Source organism: Lytechinus pictus, chromosome 7, assembly GCF_037042905.1.
Source record: "Lytechinus pictus isolate F3 Inbred chromosome 7, Lp3.0, whole genome shotgun sequence".
Taxonomy (NCBI): Eukaryota; Metazoa; Echinodermata; class Echinoidea; order Temnopleuroida; family Toxopneustidae; genus Lytechinus; species Lytechinus pictus.
The window spans coordinates 1,568,864-1,586,690 of NC_087251.1; the positions used below are offsets into that span (position 1 = coordinate 1,568,864).

Sequence of the window (17,827 nt, forward strand, 5' to 3'; positions counted from 1 at the left end):
TCTACATAAACACGCATTTAATCTCAACTCCGACCACATAGGACATGCTGTAGGATGACGTCATTATAATTCAGGTCATTATTTGAGAAGCGCAATGAAGCCCATTATCGAGAATCACGAATTCGAGTGTTTATAAAGCAAAATACCTATCCAGTAAGCAGTGAAATGTATCGAACTTGCATGGTTTATTCCGATTCTTCACGTTACAAACGAACTGACAAAAGAACACCTTAGATTTCGTCTTGTTTGTTTCAAAATTGATGTAATTTCTCTTGATATTTTATACAAGTTCACACTGAAGTTTTCACGAGTGTCACACACGACACAACTTAGTTAAACAAGATATACATAAACTCAATTTAGAATTTCATGCAATTGCACTCCAAAGTACCCTTTTCATAAAAATGCGCATTCCCAACAAACAAAAAAACAAAAATGATGTTCTCTTCTGCTCAATCGTCTTTGATAATAACATCATACAATATGTGCCTAAAAGAATTGAGATAATGAGCCCAATTCAGTTGTATATAGAAAAATGCAGGCGCGTTCATTATTTTGATCAAACAAAATAAAAGTTGCAAGTTGTTGAATGTAGTACAGTTTTAGCACAAATAGCTTGGTGGGATATTACAAAATAAGAAGGAATTGAAATACTGTGAAACGAAATGTTTGAGTGCTGTTTTAAAATAATTATTATCATTATTTTTTTATCATTATTATCATCATTATTACCCCGGCTAAAGCCGGAGTAATAATAATAATAACAACGCGCCTCGGAATAGAATATTTCTAGATAGATGGCGCTATATAAATTATTATTATTATTATTATCGGGGGGGGGGGGGTATCATTCAAGACGGCAAAATAAATTGTTCTGTATATCTATTTATGGTTTGTATACTCTGAATTGTTTTTTTATTATTATTTCTGGGGTTAGAAAGTCAGAGATCATGGATATATTGCAATACACGGAAATTGTTGGGATTAGTGTTTAGCAGAAAAAGGAGCATCAGTCGTGCAAACTCATTCATATACGTTCAGCTTCACGAAGCGATCGCTGGGTCCCGTTGCATGGAATATATAATTATAGTAAATTCTACTGAATCCATTCATTTGATTATCTGAAGAGTAAATGGTACTATGATCATGATATTTGGTAGATACGAGTGATTGCAAAGTTACCATTATTTTAAGTTAATGGAACGGAGCCAAGAAGGACTTAAACATAATTATAATTTATCTATGTATTCATCAATTTCTTTACTAGTTTATGCTTTTAGGTGGGGTAGGGTTAGGGGGCTTTGGATACATCGATCTATATATATTGAATGACCGATCAATCGATCCACGAGAGCCGGGATAAGCTATAGGTCTGCTGCAAAATATTATTCTTTAACAAAGTTTTACAGGTCCAATTTATTGTTCTCTTTCGCGACACATTAATGATTATAAGCAATTGGAGGGAGTGATGAAAACCCCAAAATTTTCATGGTTGGGAGTGTTATGTTATTCACCATATGCCCATTATATTAGAAATATCTTCTGTATTTAGTCATATGGATAAATTGTGGAATGTGTATGCTTTCCGAAGCTATTTTGCATCTATCAACTCGTTAATGACATTATACAATGACTCCATATGCGAGAAAGCGCAGCGAGCAAGTAAAATATCAACGTTTCCCCTTTTAAATTAAGTGATGATTCACGGAGGGACTCGACGTCAATATAATACAATATAATTTTCATTAAACAGCAGTTTTTTTCTTCTTGTTTGCTAAATTAGCGGGTAGGGTGTGGACGTGTGACCCAAAATCTGTTTGTAGAACCGCGTCTGGTGTTAAGGCAAATTAACTCTAAATCAATAAATTTTCTTTGAGTTTAATCGAATTCATCATCACTATGCACTCGACTCCTTCTATCTTGTCAAAGATTTAAAAGTATTAGTTCATTCAGGCACAATAGCATGTTAAATAATAAAAGAAAACCCCAACCAATTTGAAAATGATTCTTGATTGTCATGCAAACGATCATAATGGTGGTTCAATCGCAACTTCAGCTGCATACGTACCCTGTTATTCATGATTTACGACGTTGATAGAAAATACATATCCATACATACTTTCGCCCACTTAAAGTGATTATGTATAGTAAACAAATCCTAGCTGATACTTGAATAATATCAGTAAATAATCATGACTCTGGGCGAATCGAATGGATCAATGAAATGGATACATGACATCATCTTTTAAAAGTGTCATTTCTTTATCCTTGCTTTGTATCATTCAGTATTATACAGTCTTATGTTTTGTTAGTAAATCTGGATGTATTTATGTAATGTTTTGATGTATTTTTTATTATAAGGACACTGATGAAACCCACAAAGGTTGGCTCGGTCCACCCTTTCTTAATATGTGAAATAAATAAATAAATAAAACAAAGTCTGTTTCTCGGATGTTGGATTAGACTAGCTCATGTCAAGGACGGGGCAAATCACGGTGCACAAGTATATGGACGGAAACCGTTTACATGCATGAACCGTGAAAGTGGGAATAACCGCATGATAAAAAAATTATGAAAAACATTTACATTCAATAAAATTATTTTCAAAGGGCATGGTATTTTACCGACATTACATCATGATATCATTGCTTTCATAAGTGTGTTCTAAAGCAATATTACTCTGTGAATATACACACAGAACAATTAAACCTGTAATAATTTATAAACGTTATGCAATTGATGAAGCAGTGTTGGATATCCGTGTGAACCCATTTGGAAATCCTGAACAAAAGCTGACAGTATAAATCTATGTGAAGTAGATTAAGTAGAATACCATGCCCTTGATGAATTGAAAAATTAATTTGCCCCAAATAAACAAATTTTTAAACTTTCATTGCGTTAAGGCCCTCCAACACAGGCCATAAGACTTTGAAAAATACTATCTATATCCCCAAGCACTGAGTTCCTTTCTTCTTCTGGCATAGAGGTTTGGATTTGTTCATGGCACTGATCAATTGGCTCTTGACATTGAATGTCCTCATGTTCTGTGTACCTTCCACCGTTGTTCAAAAGCATTTCGTTAGAAGGATACACTTCCCAAGCCATATCTTCAGAGAAACGCCTCCTAGGTTGGTTACCTTGATATAAACACGGTGGTTCGGACACTCTATCAGGACCACCTAACCATGGTCTGCGATAGCTTCGACGTTTCTTAGGCAATACCGTTCTACAGTAGTCTTCTTGACGAATTTCTTGCCTGAGTTTAGTCACCATGTTGGCTATCAAGACAGACCTTCGTAATGAGACCTCAGGGTCATCTATACATCGCATCTTATGTAGCGACATGTCTAAAACTCTCCTCCTATCACAAGCCCTGATAGCTTCGACGTCCTCCTCAGACATGCCCATCAAATCAGAAGTTCTACATGATGGAAGTATATCTGGAATCACATTGTCCATGATATCGGGTGACGTCGATGTCATCGATCTCGACTTGAAATCGTCTCCGTCGTAGCACATTGGTAATTCAATCTCACTGCTTACATCAGGAAAGAAATCATCCGGATCACAGCGACAACATTCCTCAATAGGTCCACAACCATTACATCTTAAGATGGCCTCTCCATGATTCATCTGCAGAGTCTCTGAGACCATCGTCATTTCCTGAGGTGTCCTACACCCGCATTCTTCCGTGTCATCTAGCATCTCACATAATTTTCGTTTTTTGGCGCCGTGGCAGCTGGTAACTGTCTGCTCATCCCTGCCATACTCCACCTCGACGTCCTCATCAAGGAGACTTCGCCCACCCATTGCTATCGGTTTTCGAACACAGCAGTCAGATCGTGAAGACGGTCCTATCGGAGTTTGGTGGTGATGAGTCGTCTGTAAAGGAGTACGAGGGCAGCTTACCAAAGGGCTACGAACTACGTTCCCTGCATAAAGAAAATAAATCAAAATCATAATATTAATTTACAGAATATCTCTAAAAAGTTCATTATATTAAAATCTCACGATATCATGCCAGAAAATGCCAACCTGTCAGAAGATCGCAATGAAAGATCGATGTTCCAATATGATGTGTTAGGTATGAAGCACTATCACCATCAGTAGGATTATAATAATTATGAACATCAATCTTCAAATCAAGTAGCATTACAATCATCATTATAACCTTTCCAATCTGTGATGCCACATACAATGCCTATGTCGACTAGATTTACTGGATCTTTCATTACGCCATACAACTGAGGTTTGGAGCATCTATCTAATGCTCTCGTTTCAAGAAAAAGTGATATTCCAACAGAGAAAATGAATCTTACCTATCAATATACAAATATGTATTTTTTGGCATCATTACTTTGAACTAAATGCTTCGGCACCTCTCTATTAGGAAAGAAGCCATACAAGAAACACATGATGGGAGTAATACGAGTATAGACGAGTACAGAAACTAAGGTCTTCCATGCTAAGTACAACATTATGTCTTCGTTAAATTTTGACGATTGTGAGGATTCAATGAGCGATAGCGTCTTGGAAGTTCTGAACACTTCATTTGAGACAATTAGCAATACTTTACTTAAAAGCAAACATTTATATTCAACAATCCATACATTTATATCTTCTTCTTATCGCCTATATTTTCTACTCACCAAATGTTCTCTACATCATGCAGAAAGCACTATTTGTTTACTATATTTAACAACATTTCCCTGTGATAACTCGTCTTTTCTCGTCAAGGATTAAATAACTTAATCTTTCAAAACACCATCCTTGACACCATCGCAGAGATCGTCTTTTCTTTGATTAACCCACCACCGCGAAAGCCATAGTCATAGTGAGAGATATCATTCCAACCATCTCTTACTAATTAGACCGAAAGCCCGAACTAAGTATAGCTTACATGCAATGCACAAAACTCACAATTATGCATTTTGCGAAAGACTTGGAAATGGGACTTACACACACACAGCGCGCACACTCACGTTGTTGCCGCACACACTCACACGCACACTGCATACGTCAGCCAGCGCATAAGTGGCGCCTGAAAAGCAGGGTCTCTTATCCAATCAGCATGATTTGAGTACGAGTGAAATGAACGGTCACACAAGATGGATTTTCCATGCATTAACTCATTCCTTTATTTCCCCTCTCTCTCTTTCTCACTCTCTCCCTCTCTCTATCACTTTCCTATATCTATTCTCTCCCCTTTTCCGTACCTGGGCTGGTTGCGTGCGTCGTAGATTGGTGGTTGTATCGGGGTGAGATGCTGGAGACGTCATCACAGCCATCGTCAGATGCTACGAAAGATTCGTCATGGTAACAGCAGTAGGGTTGATGATCGGGGCAAGGCAGATGGGATGCGGATTTCCATGGAAACGGAGAATAACGCTCAACGGGCACGGCAACGGTCATTGCTGGCGGACAGTAGTTGAAGTGAACGAACCCTTATCATCAAGGCCACGAGGAACTCTTCGATTCAACTGACATACATCTGAAACAAATCAGAAGAAAAGTCTAAAGAGTTATTCTTTTCATCTGAGTGTTCCTACGGCAAAATGCAAAATGATATCATGATTTACACCTGAGTATAAGAAAAAACAGAATCTTGACTATCTAATGTATCATTCCTGAGGGTACGTAAATCGTCATAAGTAATGAATATTGAATCATGTAGGGCCTAATTGTACATAGGCTACATCAATATAAAGCTCACTTGAAAGTAAAAGAACATTATGTTAAATAATGTAATGTCGAGAAAGAATTAGCATGTTGGGGGAATATGCAATATCTTCTTTTAATGTTCGTATTAGATATAAAACAGGTAAAATATTACATTTTGAAACAAAATACACTTTGACCAAAAAATGGACTGATAAAACAAACAGTGAAAACAATTTTAGAATCACACCCAAAATATCAAATATGAAAGAATTCGTGGTCTAATTCGGTTTTTTATGGATCATAGTGTAAATTAAATTTTTTTTAATAATGATAATAATTTTATATACCGCAAATTGTCTCCAAGCGGATGAATGCAATATTACAATGCCAAATGAAAGTCATAGAACATGTAAAATATTTAAAACTACGTTTTATGCATAATGAAGAAACACTCATGAGAAAAAAGAAGATATCTATCAACATGGTGGTACCCGCATGGCAATGGTGGTGGTGGTGGTGATAGATAATGAAGATGATAATAACAGTAATGTGACTTAAAATAAATTAGCCTTGGCTAAATCGAATATTCATTTCTGATAAAATTACACGTTTCAGGTTATGACAGTGCTAGCAAAATTTGAAGTTTTGCTCATATTGTGAGAACTTATTGATTGATCTTTGTCTCTCTCCAGATATAATCATTCATATTGGTAGCTTTAAAGTCTCATCAGCTATTAAATCATCATCATCATCTTCATCATCATCATCAACACCATCATCATTATAGCTGAACTTAACCCCCACCCTAGTATTTATTCCAGGATAGTGCTTCCAATTCATCAATATGACATCTCTCTTAGCGGTTTACATCATACATTTTCAGTAATTTATTGATGTACAGTGCGTCCCAGAAAAAAAAAGAAACCGGGATTCCCACATAATTTTTTCTTCAAAGGCAATTAATAATGATATTTCATTTACATTACCATATAATTCAACTATTCTTCTACACTTTGATATTTCATGTGACGAACACTTCACGCATTAATGAGCAAGACGAGTTTGAAATTTCAATGTCAAAATCAGGTTGCGCAGAATAATTAGACAAGATTGGTTCGTGATACGACCACCGTGCTTATTCGACGATTGACTCATGAGTATTTATTTTGTATTCTTTGTATCACTGATCCCTGAAATGAGAGTGAATTCAGATTAACGCGTGAGTTTCTGCGCAAATCGTTTCTGATAGGCCTCAATATTTATTGTTTGTAATCTGCCATGCGTGAATGATTTTCTAAGCTATTGGTCTCAAATTGAAGACGAGATTCCATTCTTACCATAAGTATCAAATTCATAGTAATAACACTTTTGTTGTGAAATCTATCTCTGAAAGCGGGTTTCCTTCTTTGTGGGACGCACTGTAAATATAAATCTATATCAATATTGTAGCTGTTTAATAATATCGTTTGACTTGTAATCAGGCCTTTGGTTTCCTTTGATTCCCTAGAAAGTTAAGATGGGTCATGTTGATCACATAGGGTTGGCATCCTTCTTAACTTGCGTTCACCAGCGCTTCCATGTAAAATAAGTAACTAGAAACAGTCAAACTACTGATTTACTCTGACCGGCTTTTATCCGAGGAACCTTACCATCCGTCAAGTAGGTTCCACCCTTTATAAAGGTAATTTGTTTTAGTATCTGAAATTGAAATGCAAATGAGACAACCTTACTTCTCAAGGGATCACCAACGGTGATAGTTTCTCAAAATAAACCTCACGGAAATTACATCTACCAAAATTTTTTTTTTTTACAAGCCATCTTTCTAAGGCTTCTCTACCTCCTCATGATCCGTAGACCGATCGCACGTTAATGCTATATTCAGCCCCTTTACCCTTACAAACAAATTTCCAAGCCACTGTTTGAAGTGTTAGTTGGTGTCATGCCCTAGTTTATTCACCCCTACATGGTCACCTTAGATTCGTCTATCCTGACCCAGTGTTTACGTGACAAGATCTTCGTTGATGAAATTTGTTGGAGCAAACCATTAGTAGCACTGAGAATGATCTGTCAGATAGACGATGGCTGATAAGATACCTATCGACACGGCTCATAAGATCAATGCAAATGAGTGTAAATGGACGCCGAGAAGGAGGCACACTGTCAAGGAAAATTCACCCAGACCAAGTGACATAAAGCTTTTTTATGCGATTGATTGTAGCATTGAGTTGTACACCATTGATAGCATTTATCACTTTAGCGCTTACTAATTGTTTAACAAAAGTCAACTGAACAATCGATTGATATGGTATAAGGATCGTGTCATAGAGGAAAAAAAGGTATTTCAAATATATTTTTTTTAAATGGATGTTCTTACGTGTTTGACAGGCCATTAAAGAGCGGTTACTATCTCAGAACGGTTAGTTTGTAGTTTAATTTTTCAAAATAGTAAAATTGAAAAAAAAAAACGATTTTCCGTCCTCCTTTAATCGATGGAATCAACCAAGCATTTTCCTCATTCTTTCTATCTTACCGATTTATTATTACCCATGTTCTTTTTTTTTATAATGTTTTAGTGGCTTCGTAAAGACTACTTCAGAAAGATTATAGTTGAAGTAAAATGTTCAAATAAATCAGTTTAGCTCGCAACATATGTTTTGAAATGTGAATTTTTATCGCAATACCTTTGAATACCTTAAGAGGAGTTTATTTCTGAAATGCGCATAAAGGCATAAAGGAACTTACCAGCCACCCCAAAACCAACAATAAGTAGTCCAAAATGAATATTGAATTTTTTATTGAGCATGAAAATCGTTCTTTAAAATGATATATAATTACAATCCTCACAAGTACTTGATTGAATGCAGAGGAAATTCGCGAGAGGTTTCAAAAATAAGAATACAAGATTTGAAGTTCAGGGTTCACTCAAGCATGATATATTTGCACTTTGCAATCTCGGTTCAACTTCCAAGCAGCACGAAGAAATGGTGTCAAAAAAACTCTTGTATCTTTTTTTTTAAAAACAATTTTACAATTTAAAATTTTGACAGCAAGAAGAAGAATAATATTGCTCTTTCAATTAATTGCTCTTTCATTTAAGTTAATTCTCTTTTTTATATCTCGGTTATTTACCGAAAAACTTCCCAGGCGACTTATTGTTGGTTTTGGGTTGGCTGCTTACTTTGTTTTGAGCTTGAAGCTGTTCGTTGAACATAATGATAAGCCTGTATAATACAGTGCTTTTGGGTCATATTTTGTTCCCAAATGTTAGTTCCTTCAAAGACAGGTAGCTAGATCGAGATTATACTGTAGTAATAATAATTAAAAAACAGTTAACAGCAATGATGGTAATGATGCTCCTCCCCCTCCCCTTCCTCATCATGTCCACCTCTTCACCTTCCTCCTTATACATCAGTTTCGTTTTTTGAAAAAAATATATTCATACATTTAAAAGGTGTAACGTCGTAAACACTGAATAAAAATACTGAAAATTTCGTTATTATTTACATATGAGGCCTATAATGAAAAGCTATGTCTAAAACAATAATATAAAAAGTAAACCTGTGTGCATTAACCCTGTGAGCATTAACCTTTTTTTTCTTGCTAATTTTTTCCCTATTAAAATCCCCATCATCGAGGAGTGATTTTTTTGGTCATTTTTTTTCTCGACAAAACCATCAGCACCTCTATTTAAGAATCGTTCCCAGGGCCCTGAATTTAGCTTTTTAAGAAAAAAAAACCCCCAAAACAATATGTCTCCTAGTAATACAGCAAATTTGTTCTCTTCTTTGGATAGACACATATAATTAGTTCCACTTTAGCTCCACTTGGAATTTATTTCACTCTGTTTTAGTCCAAAATGAGCTGATAATCTTGTGCTTATGACACAAATCAAAATGATCATTCAGGCGAAGAAGATGACTAAATCATCATATATAATCGATAAGGCAGAAGTAGCGATGATTTACATATTCCCTCTAGCATACTCTACAATCACATCGCCCATCCATTAGTACGCTTGAGATCATTGTATGCATACGATATTGGCTCATAATATAGAATGTGTCCACAGACCCTTTAAATATCCCCAGTCATTTAAATCTATTATTTAGGTATATGTAATCTGGTAAGCAATGTATGCCATCCTGAAGTAAATCCGAACAATGAGAATAAACAACAACAATGATGAGAGAAAGATAATTGTTTTTCATCGTTTTTATTCTTATAATCATAATTTTTATTATCATTATCATCTCCCTCATCACTATAGGCCTACCATTGTCATTGTAGCTGTGACCATGAAAAAAAACAAAAGAAACAAAATAGATTCAAAGACTGAAAAATGAAAGACATTTTTTTTGTTTACTTTTCATTATAAAAAACAATGAGAACTCAAAATGACCCTAATCATACACCAAAGACATACTATATCAGCCACGTGGAAAAGCCCTGACAATTTTACTCTAACCAATGTAGAAAGAGGGATAGAAATACTGCTTTAGAAATTAATATATTTTTTTCACGATTTTCCAAAATATGTATGAAATTAATAGATTTTGTTTTATTATAACTCCACCCACACTAAAGAAAATTATTGAGTTTATTTCAATTGAGATTTTAGCGGTACACAAAACGCATAAATTCGATATCAGATAAAACATACCATGGTTTATAAATCATTATTCTAGTCTAGGTAATGAATCGTGTCTGTATTCAGAGTCTATACTTGTATGTCCATTTGTATGCAGTCTATTGGCATGGTTTGGCTAACAAGGTATTGTATGCATACAACATGTCCCCTTTCAGACGTGCTCTCATCACCATCCCTCACCGGAAATTAATATGGAGTCTCAGAGTCCGTCCCTGGGAGAACACCCATACTCTCTCATACAACCACCAAGTGTGTCATAATCATAGGGAGATAGGTCTTCACATAGGGACATCCCCCATCCATTATTGGGTCGCTTAAAAGGGTGGGAGTGTCAAATCCACCCCTTTAACTTTTAACCCCATTTTATCCAATATAAATTATATTTGTTATTACCTCATATAAATCTAATTCAATATTCTCTTTCTAAAATATCATCAAAATCAAACAATAATTACATACAAAATTTCATAGCATTTACTCTTATCATCACTGGTACTCTAATGGGGCCTATTGCCCTACAATTTTTTCAAAGCGATATTTCGTGTTCAATTTTTGCATTATATTTTAAACGCCGTAATTGTATTGGATTTCTTGTAATACTTGTACGATAATACTTTATCCAAACAAAATATGTTCAGTACATAATCTAGAAATTCGACGCAATTTTTTATTGTTTACCGCTAGCTTTGCTCACTCGCAAATTTCTAAATTCCATATCCGAAAACGCAGTCCTTTTAAACCCTTTTCACTACTGTCTATCATCTTTCATCCCACCATTCCCTCTTTAAAACAATATTTTTTTATCTAGTTAATTTATATCCTACTAGTGAGTTGTTCTGTTTTGACCTATCGCAAGGATCAGCTGATTCATATTAATATAAGTTATTTCCATAAGATGTTTTTCTTCCCCTTTCCCATTATCCTCCTTCCAGATTATCTTCTATCCATTTCGATAATCCCAGAGAAATTTTGATTGCTCGGAAAATATTCCCTCACCTTCTTAGGCCCCTAGCCCGCCCTCATCTAAAATTACGAGAATAAGGGAAACCGATATTACAATATTGGACACAAATCAAACAGATTGTTCAGTGAGGCATAGCAGTAGTATCGTGGCAATACATCCTCTACTGTACCATCAAGCGTTGGGAAACAGGTTGAGGTGACTCTGATCAGTTTTCCTTTACATCTGAAATGAAGATAGAATATTACATAACTAACTGCCCTCTTCCCCCCTCCATGCCCTCACTCTTCTATTCTTACAAGTGACTATCATATCACTTCAAATACAAACTTTCAATGTATATATTATTTGATGATGATTCGCTAGGCCTATGCATCTGATGGTCATTTTTGATACCATCATTCAAACAAACGAACCAAAATGGCTTACATAAACATCTGTATCTAAGCATTTTAAAAATATGATACTTTAAGAAAAGTGTTTTTCCATCAGAAAGTGAAGTGGAAATGTGTATATATAACTTTGACTTTACTAAAACGGAATCTTTAAGACAACAACAACAACAACAAAAATACATGAAACGCTTGATAAGGATAGTACTCAGTGATTTTGAGCATATACAATGGAGAAATATTAAAAACAGCCTTCATATAATAAGAAATACTATAAACCATGCATTGGCTTAGATTTTCACTATTAAAAAAATAGTTCTTATTGATATTTTGATATGAAATTGGTCATTAAAATATCATCACTTATACTGTTTAAGCACCATTTCAAATAACCAAATAATATTTCTTTCATGATCTTACAGTGTATTAAAGGCTCGTTAGAAATCCTGACCGTTTAAAAGAGGCGCATGATGTAGTGGTTCTAAATACTGTCTCATAATGAGAGGGTCGTGGGTTCGAATCATACTCCAGGCGTTAATTATCTTCAGAAGGAAATTGATTTATATCAGGTAATTGGGGACCTGGTAGCAATTTATATTAAAATACTGAGCGCCTAACAGCAGTTTTGCTATACATAGTCAGGGTAATTATGTTGCATCTATTGAAGAGTGCTTATTACACTTCTGATAAAGATATATCAAGCGCTGTATAAGCAAATATAAATGTTATCATTTTTGTAATCAAATATTGGCTCAAATCATTTCACATTTGAAATCCCCATACACTACCATAATAGTGATGATGTAATCAAGACCAATAATGATTTAGTGAAATAAACACACACCTATGTGTTGCAAGGTATCATACGGCGGCGCGGTATTAGTGAAACATTGAAATTCAAATGCTTTCATCTTAATAATCTTCCCTCTTTTTTTCCCTGACGCATTTGCTAGAGCATTTCTTTTATTTCTTTTATTCTTTTTCCAATCAAGTAGATGTATATTTTTCGCCCGCGAAGCATTGTCCGTGATCAGGTTACATCAGTTTCGAGTCGCCAGCTCTCTCGCGGCGCCACTATTAGTCTCACTTCCAATGCTTTAAAAAAATACTTTGTTGCTTATCCGTTCCAGATGTAAATATTAATTTCATAACTACTACATTTGAAATAGAGTTTACTTCACATAATATAACTCTTATCCAGCGAGGGAAGATATATAAATTACATGCTAGATTTGTTCCAAAGATATTCATTTGTTCTATTTGTTTTCAAAGAAAAAGTATACCCGATGCCTTTAACAGAAACTATGGTATGCATATAGAAATCGGTAAAAACACGGCCTCTCTACTTACTCCTCTTAAAAATAAATCTTGAAATCCTTTCTATCAAGTCTTCACGTAGGCACATCACAATTCTCATTTAATACATGAAAAAAGCAAGGACTTCGAACTCTATTAGAGATTTTGAAATACTCCATTATGTAGACTATGGTCACACCTATCGATAGTGGAAATAATGGTGATTTGATTCATTAGCAGAGTAACAAACTGGCGTGAAAATTAGCATACAGTATGAGAAATGGTATCATAAAAAACAAGCTTGTGCATAATAACAGCACGATTAGAATGGATATTTCATCATATGAAAGTAGTTTGTATCGATGATCATTTAACAAAATCACGTTTCCAACTAAGAACCAAAAATGGACATGTATTTTCTAAACTTAAAATGCAGGAATTAGGATTTTTGTAAGCCTCATCCATAATGCTTTAGTGGTAAAACTTAAATGCATTTTTAATTCTCGAATAGTACGATCGCCATTCTCATTCTTTTTTTATAAACCCATATCGTTTAATTTCATATTCATCTAAAATCATGGTAATGATTCAAATATTTTATGTCTGTAAGCACAACTAATCAACACGAACATCTACATAATCCATTAGTAAAATATAATATTGCTGATATGTGTGATTTGCGAAGTATACTCTAGAACGAGGTTGATAATGTCGTCTGAGATACTCCTACATGTTGCTATGGTAGCAGTGTTTCCTATTGTATCTATATACAACAGCCTATAGATTCCGATAACTCTCTTTCAGTTGCGGGAAAGACTGGGTCTATTCACATTACACAAAAAGTAGATCGATATATATTTGTATTTCATTCGTTTTCTTTTTCTTTGAGTACTGATACATTGGGGATTTTATTCATGATAAGAACAATTTTGATACAAATTCAAATTTGAATTTGTTTTTTATAATCTCTAACAGATACAAAATTATTACATATAATTCCATTCGAGAGAATAACTGAAAATCAACAGATAAAGAAAGGGTAGAAAAATAATTATCAGTTTGTCTTGTATGCATATTACATAATTTGTATGTAAATTTTCATGATATGCCTTGTTTGGGTAAGATAATTAGGTTTCATTCCATTTTGTTTCTAAATAAGACAGGTAGTCCATATCCTTCTTACATCGCGGCGGGGTAATTCCGGAGGGGGGGGGGGCGGCATTAAAACAAAACCAAGGGTTTTGCAATACAAAATGACACTGTCAAAACTGGTATTTTAGGGGAAATCCCCAAGAAGCTAAATGACAAATACAAATGAAATGATGAGTAAACATTCAAATTCCAAATCGCTTCATTTAAATTCAATCTCTGCTATAAAAACATGTAAGATATGCATACTAAACGATTGTTCTCTATATAACCAAGATAATATCAACTTTCTGTTTGAGTGGGCCTTACCTTTAACAGATTAGGGTAAGTTATTATATAATCATGGACCGTCATAACATTACTTTGTCACCTGTTAGCATAGCAGAGGGATATTTATTGAATAGAAAATAACGTTCCAATAATTAGCGGGTAAATAATTACAACAGTAAATAAATATATTTTATCTTTTTTCACATTTCATTGATTAGCAAAATATCTTGAAATGAGATTTACTGGCAGATAGGTTAACGTGCTGGGTAAGAATTATTATATAATCATGTATGATATTTGTGTAGTTTAAGTAATGTTTTAGTTAAATGTTGAAATAAAAGGGATAATGGGGATTGCGATTACCGTGATAATGAGAAAAATTACATGACAGGAAATATCCAAAGTAAAAATAGGCCTACTTGTAAAACGGTGATCAGGAAAATCGGCATTTTACGTTGTTATGAACTTTTTTTACCGTAATTTTTAATACAATATTGGCGATTGCGATGATGGTATGGCATTGAAATATGATTCAAAGTAGAGAATCTGGTAATTCTGTATAAAAATGACAACATTAATAAAACTTAATTCAAATCTAATTACACAGTTTTTAATGAGTCCAGTCGGTATTGTTAATAATTAATTAATCTGAAGATAATTGTAGTTAAATAAAATAATTTGAAGCATGCATCACAAAGTTTATTTTTGTAAGACATTGATGTTGGCCCAAAGGGGGCTAGATTTTACGCAAATATATCATGCATTAATAAGTAGAAGCTTGGATAACATGAGAATGAGCTATCGTAGTGATCTGGGGAGCGTTTTATTGAAGGACTTTTGGACGTTTTATCCCACAAGTCATGTCTTTATCCGACAGTTACCATAGTAACAGTGCTTCTCAACCGATAAAAACAAGGAAAGTTGTCAGATCTGGCAACTTGTCGGACAAAAATGTTGATGAAACGCTCCACAGGACAGAGGCGGCACAAGGGTATGTTAAATCGTGGAGGCAGGGCAGATGACACACATTATCTCAATTCAATTATAGGGGTAATGTATAACACAGACCAGACCTATATCTTTTTTATATATTCTTCCATTTCTCCCTCTTTTAGGAGTCTTTTTACTATTCTTCCCCCTATTTTGCTACTTTAAAAATAATAGGAAAGGTCGCCCCTTTCTCATTGTAGATCCGCCCCAAGTGTAGATTTTTAAGCATTGTTCTGAACACTAATCACATTAGTCTGTTGAGTTACCTTGGATGTAGTCATAATAGCTTCACGTGATTAATATATCCACTGAGGTTGACTAATAGACTAAATTTAGCTCCTCACTTTACGACGAGAGAGAATCGACTACCAATTAACCTATAGCCAATCTGATCGTCGCCATACGCATGGTATTGTATTACACATTAAACCCAAATCAGATGTCTAAATCAGTTTTCTGGCTTTGCCACTGGTGCTTTTAAAACAAATTCAAGAAACATATTTCTAAAAAGAAAAAAAAATCACATAAAATATCAGGGTACAAAATGATTGCATAAAAAAGTATTAAAAAAATAACCAACACGATCAATAGAAAGGTAGGAGATAACTAGAAGATTTTGAGACATTCTATTTCAAATGCGTATTATGTAAATAAAATGCTATTTTAAGAAAATATATGTACTTTGCACATTTTCCTTCGTTGGTTATATCGAGTGATAATGGAAAGAATCGTTAATATACTAGTAAATCTCAATACCATACGTCTAGACTTGTCAGATAAAGTGTAGTATAACAGGGCTGACTTCAAACACACAAAAATAAAATCTAAGAAATAAATTTAATGATGAAATGTAATAAGCATTACAGTTTGGATGCCAAATAATTTGCTCTGATTTATATTTCATTTCTAAAAATAGAATAATGATCATAGTGGGGAACTGGCCATAGATGCCTTGCATCAGTTTCATTGAATATGAAATCTAAAAAGCCAATCTTCATTGGTATTTTCTGAGAAACGAATGAATCATGAATACAAAATGAACGCTGAAGACATCTAAAAGCCGGAAGGCGATATACCGGTGGAAACTGGAATCAGAATAATTGATCTACATCTGATGGTGAAATATTCTTTATATCACATGCTGAAACGATCTTTTGCCAATACACATTGCACTTCCGAATAACCGTCAATCAAAGACAGTAAATCCATAAGCTATTCTTTACCGATCAATGGTCATATAACGAAGTTAAGAATCATCTTACTTTTTACTCTTCTTAAATCAGAAATATTTTTGTCTATCTTCGATCTGAAGGACACTAAAAAGCTAAAAAGAACTAAAAAGAGCATAATATGCGCACCCTTCACTAAGGTTTATTACATACATCCACATAGAATCACTATTACACATTTAATCGCTCTGCTAAGATGGTTATTATGTGCTTGTTGAGGGGTAGGTGATTGTATCACGCACGTCCCTGGCTAAACCTATTAATTTTTGATTAGGTAATTCCCCCATGAGAAATGATACAGACAAGTTCTACTACTGTTTGACAAAATATCTCGTGGCCTAGTTCACAGGAGCTCCACTCATACCGCGCGATCTGAGTCAATATGTGGTCTGTGACAGTTTTTTTCCTTTTGATTTTATAATTTCTTAAATCTGAATGTTTGATCAGGTGATATCGATTGATAGTGCATGGTCCATCTCATTGAAAATTACGATTATGATTATGTCCAATGTTGAATTCTGATGCAATAATTCTTTGCACTGTATTTTTGATATGAAATAAACGTATCTACTGAGTTCTCAATAATCACTATTGATGATCGAATGGTATTTCGCTACCAGATTCGCAAATCTCTCAACTAAAAATCGCAAATGTCGAGAAGAAAAGTCGCAGTTTGCAACCAATTCTATCAATTTCAGTGCAACGTCGAATAAAAATATTAAAAAAAAGTAAAACAACGTTAACCTTTACCGAGCGTACTTCTAACATGTCTAAAGGGCCGTCAAAGAATCTGGATTTGAAAGTACATTCATCGGTAGGTTCGCATTTCAGCTTTTCCGGAGAGTATGTTTCTTTTCTTAAAATAAGGTGATTACGGACCTGTCTACTGATAAAAAAAACTGGAATATCTGGACTGAGAGTACCGACAGACGAACAAGGTCCCTAGGTTGGGACACGGTAAGCTCTGTTTCTTGAATCTCGTCATCAACGGTGTCGATTCGACAACTTTGCCACATAGATTAAAATGTTGATCTCAAATCTCGCGACTTTTTACCGTCAATCTGACGAATTTGGTCATGATGTTTTGTTGATTAAGCTCTTCGTTATTAGTTGGGGCTAAATCCAAGACCAAAGTCGCCGATTCCAACTGTTCCAAACCAGTCAATTATTCGGAAAACCTCATCAAACCAGTTGTGACGAACTTAAGCCCTGGTCCCAATGGCCGACGGAC

The 17,827-nt window shown here is 34.7% G+C and overlaps 1 protein-coding gene across 1 annotated transcript; it reads right to left on the reverse strand.

The window, feature by feature from the left end:
- Nucleotides 1–252: 252 nt before the first annotated feature.
- LOC129264075 (uncharacterized) lies at nucleotides 253–5,492 on the reverse strand. Its single transcript, XM_054901944.2, has 2 exons — nucleotides 5,217–5,492; nucleotides 253–3,932 (listed from the first exon to the last, which is right to left on the reverse strand). The coding sequence occupies exons 1-2, from the start codon at nucleotides 5,410–5,412 to the stop codon at nucleotides 2,899–2,901; spliced, it is 1,230 nt and encodes a 409-aa protein (XP_054757919.1). The 5' UTR covers nucleotides 5,413–5,492; the 3' UTR covers nucleotides 253–2,898.
- Nucleotides 5,493–17,827: the final 12,335 nt, after the last annotated feature.

Excerpts from the sequence above, each read along its gene's own strand:
- LOC129264075 (XM_054901944.2), bottom strand. The coding sequence starts at position 5,412 with ATGACCGTTGCCGTGCCCGTTGAGCGTTATTCTCCGTTTCCATGGAAA. Across the intron at positions 3,933-5,216 it reads GACGCACGCAACCAGCCCAG|GGAACGTAGTTCGTAGCCCT; the intron begins GTACGGAAAAGG and ends TTCTTTATGCAG.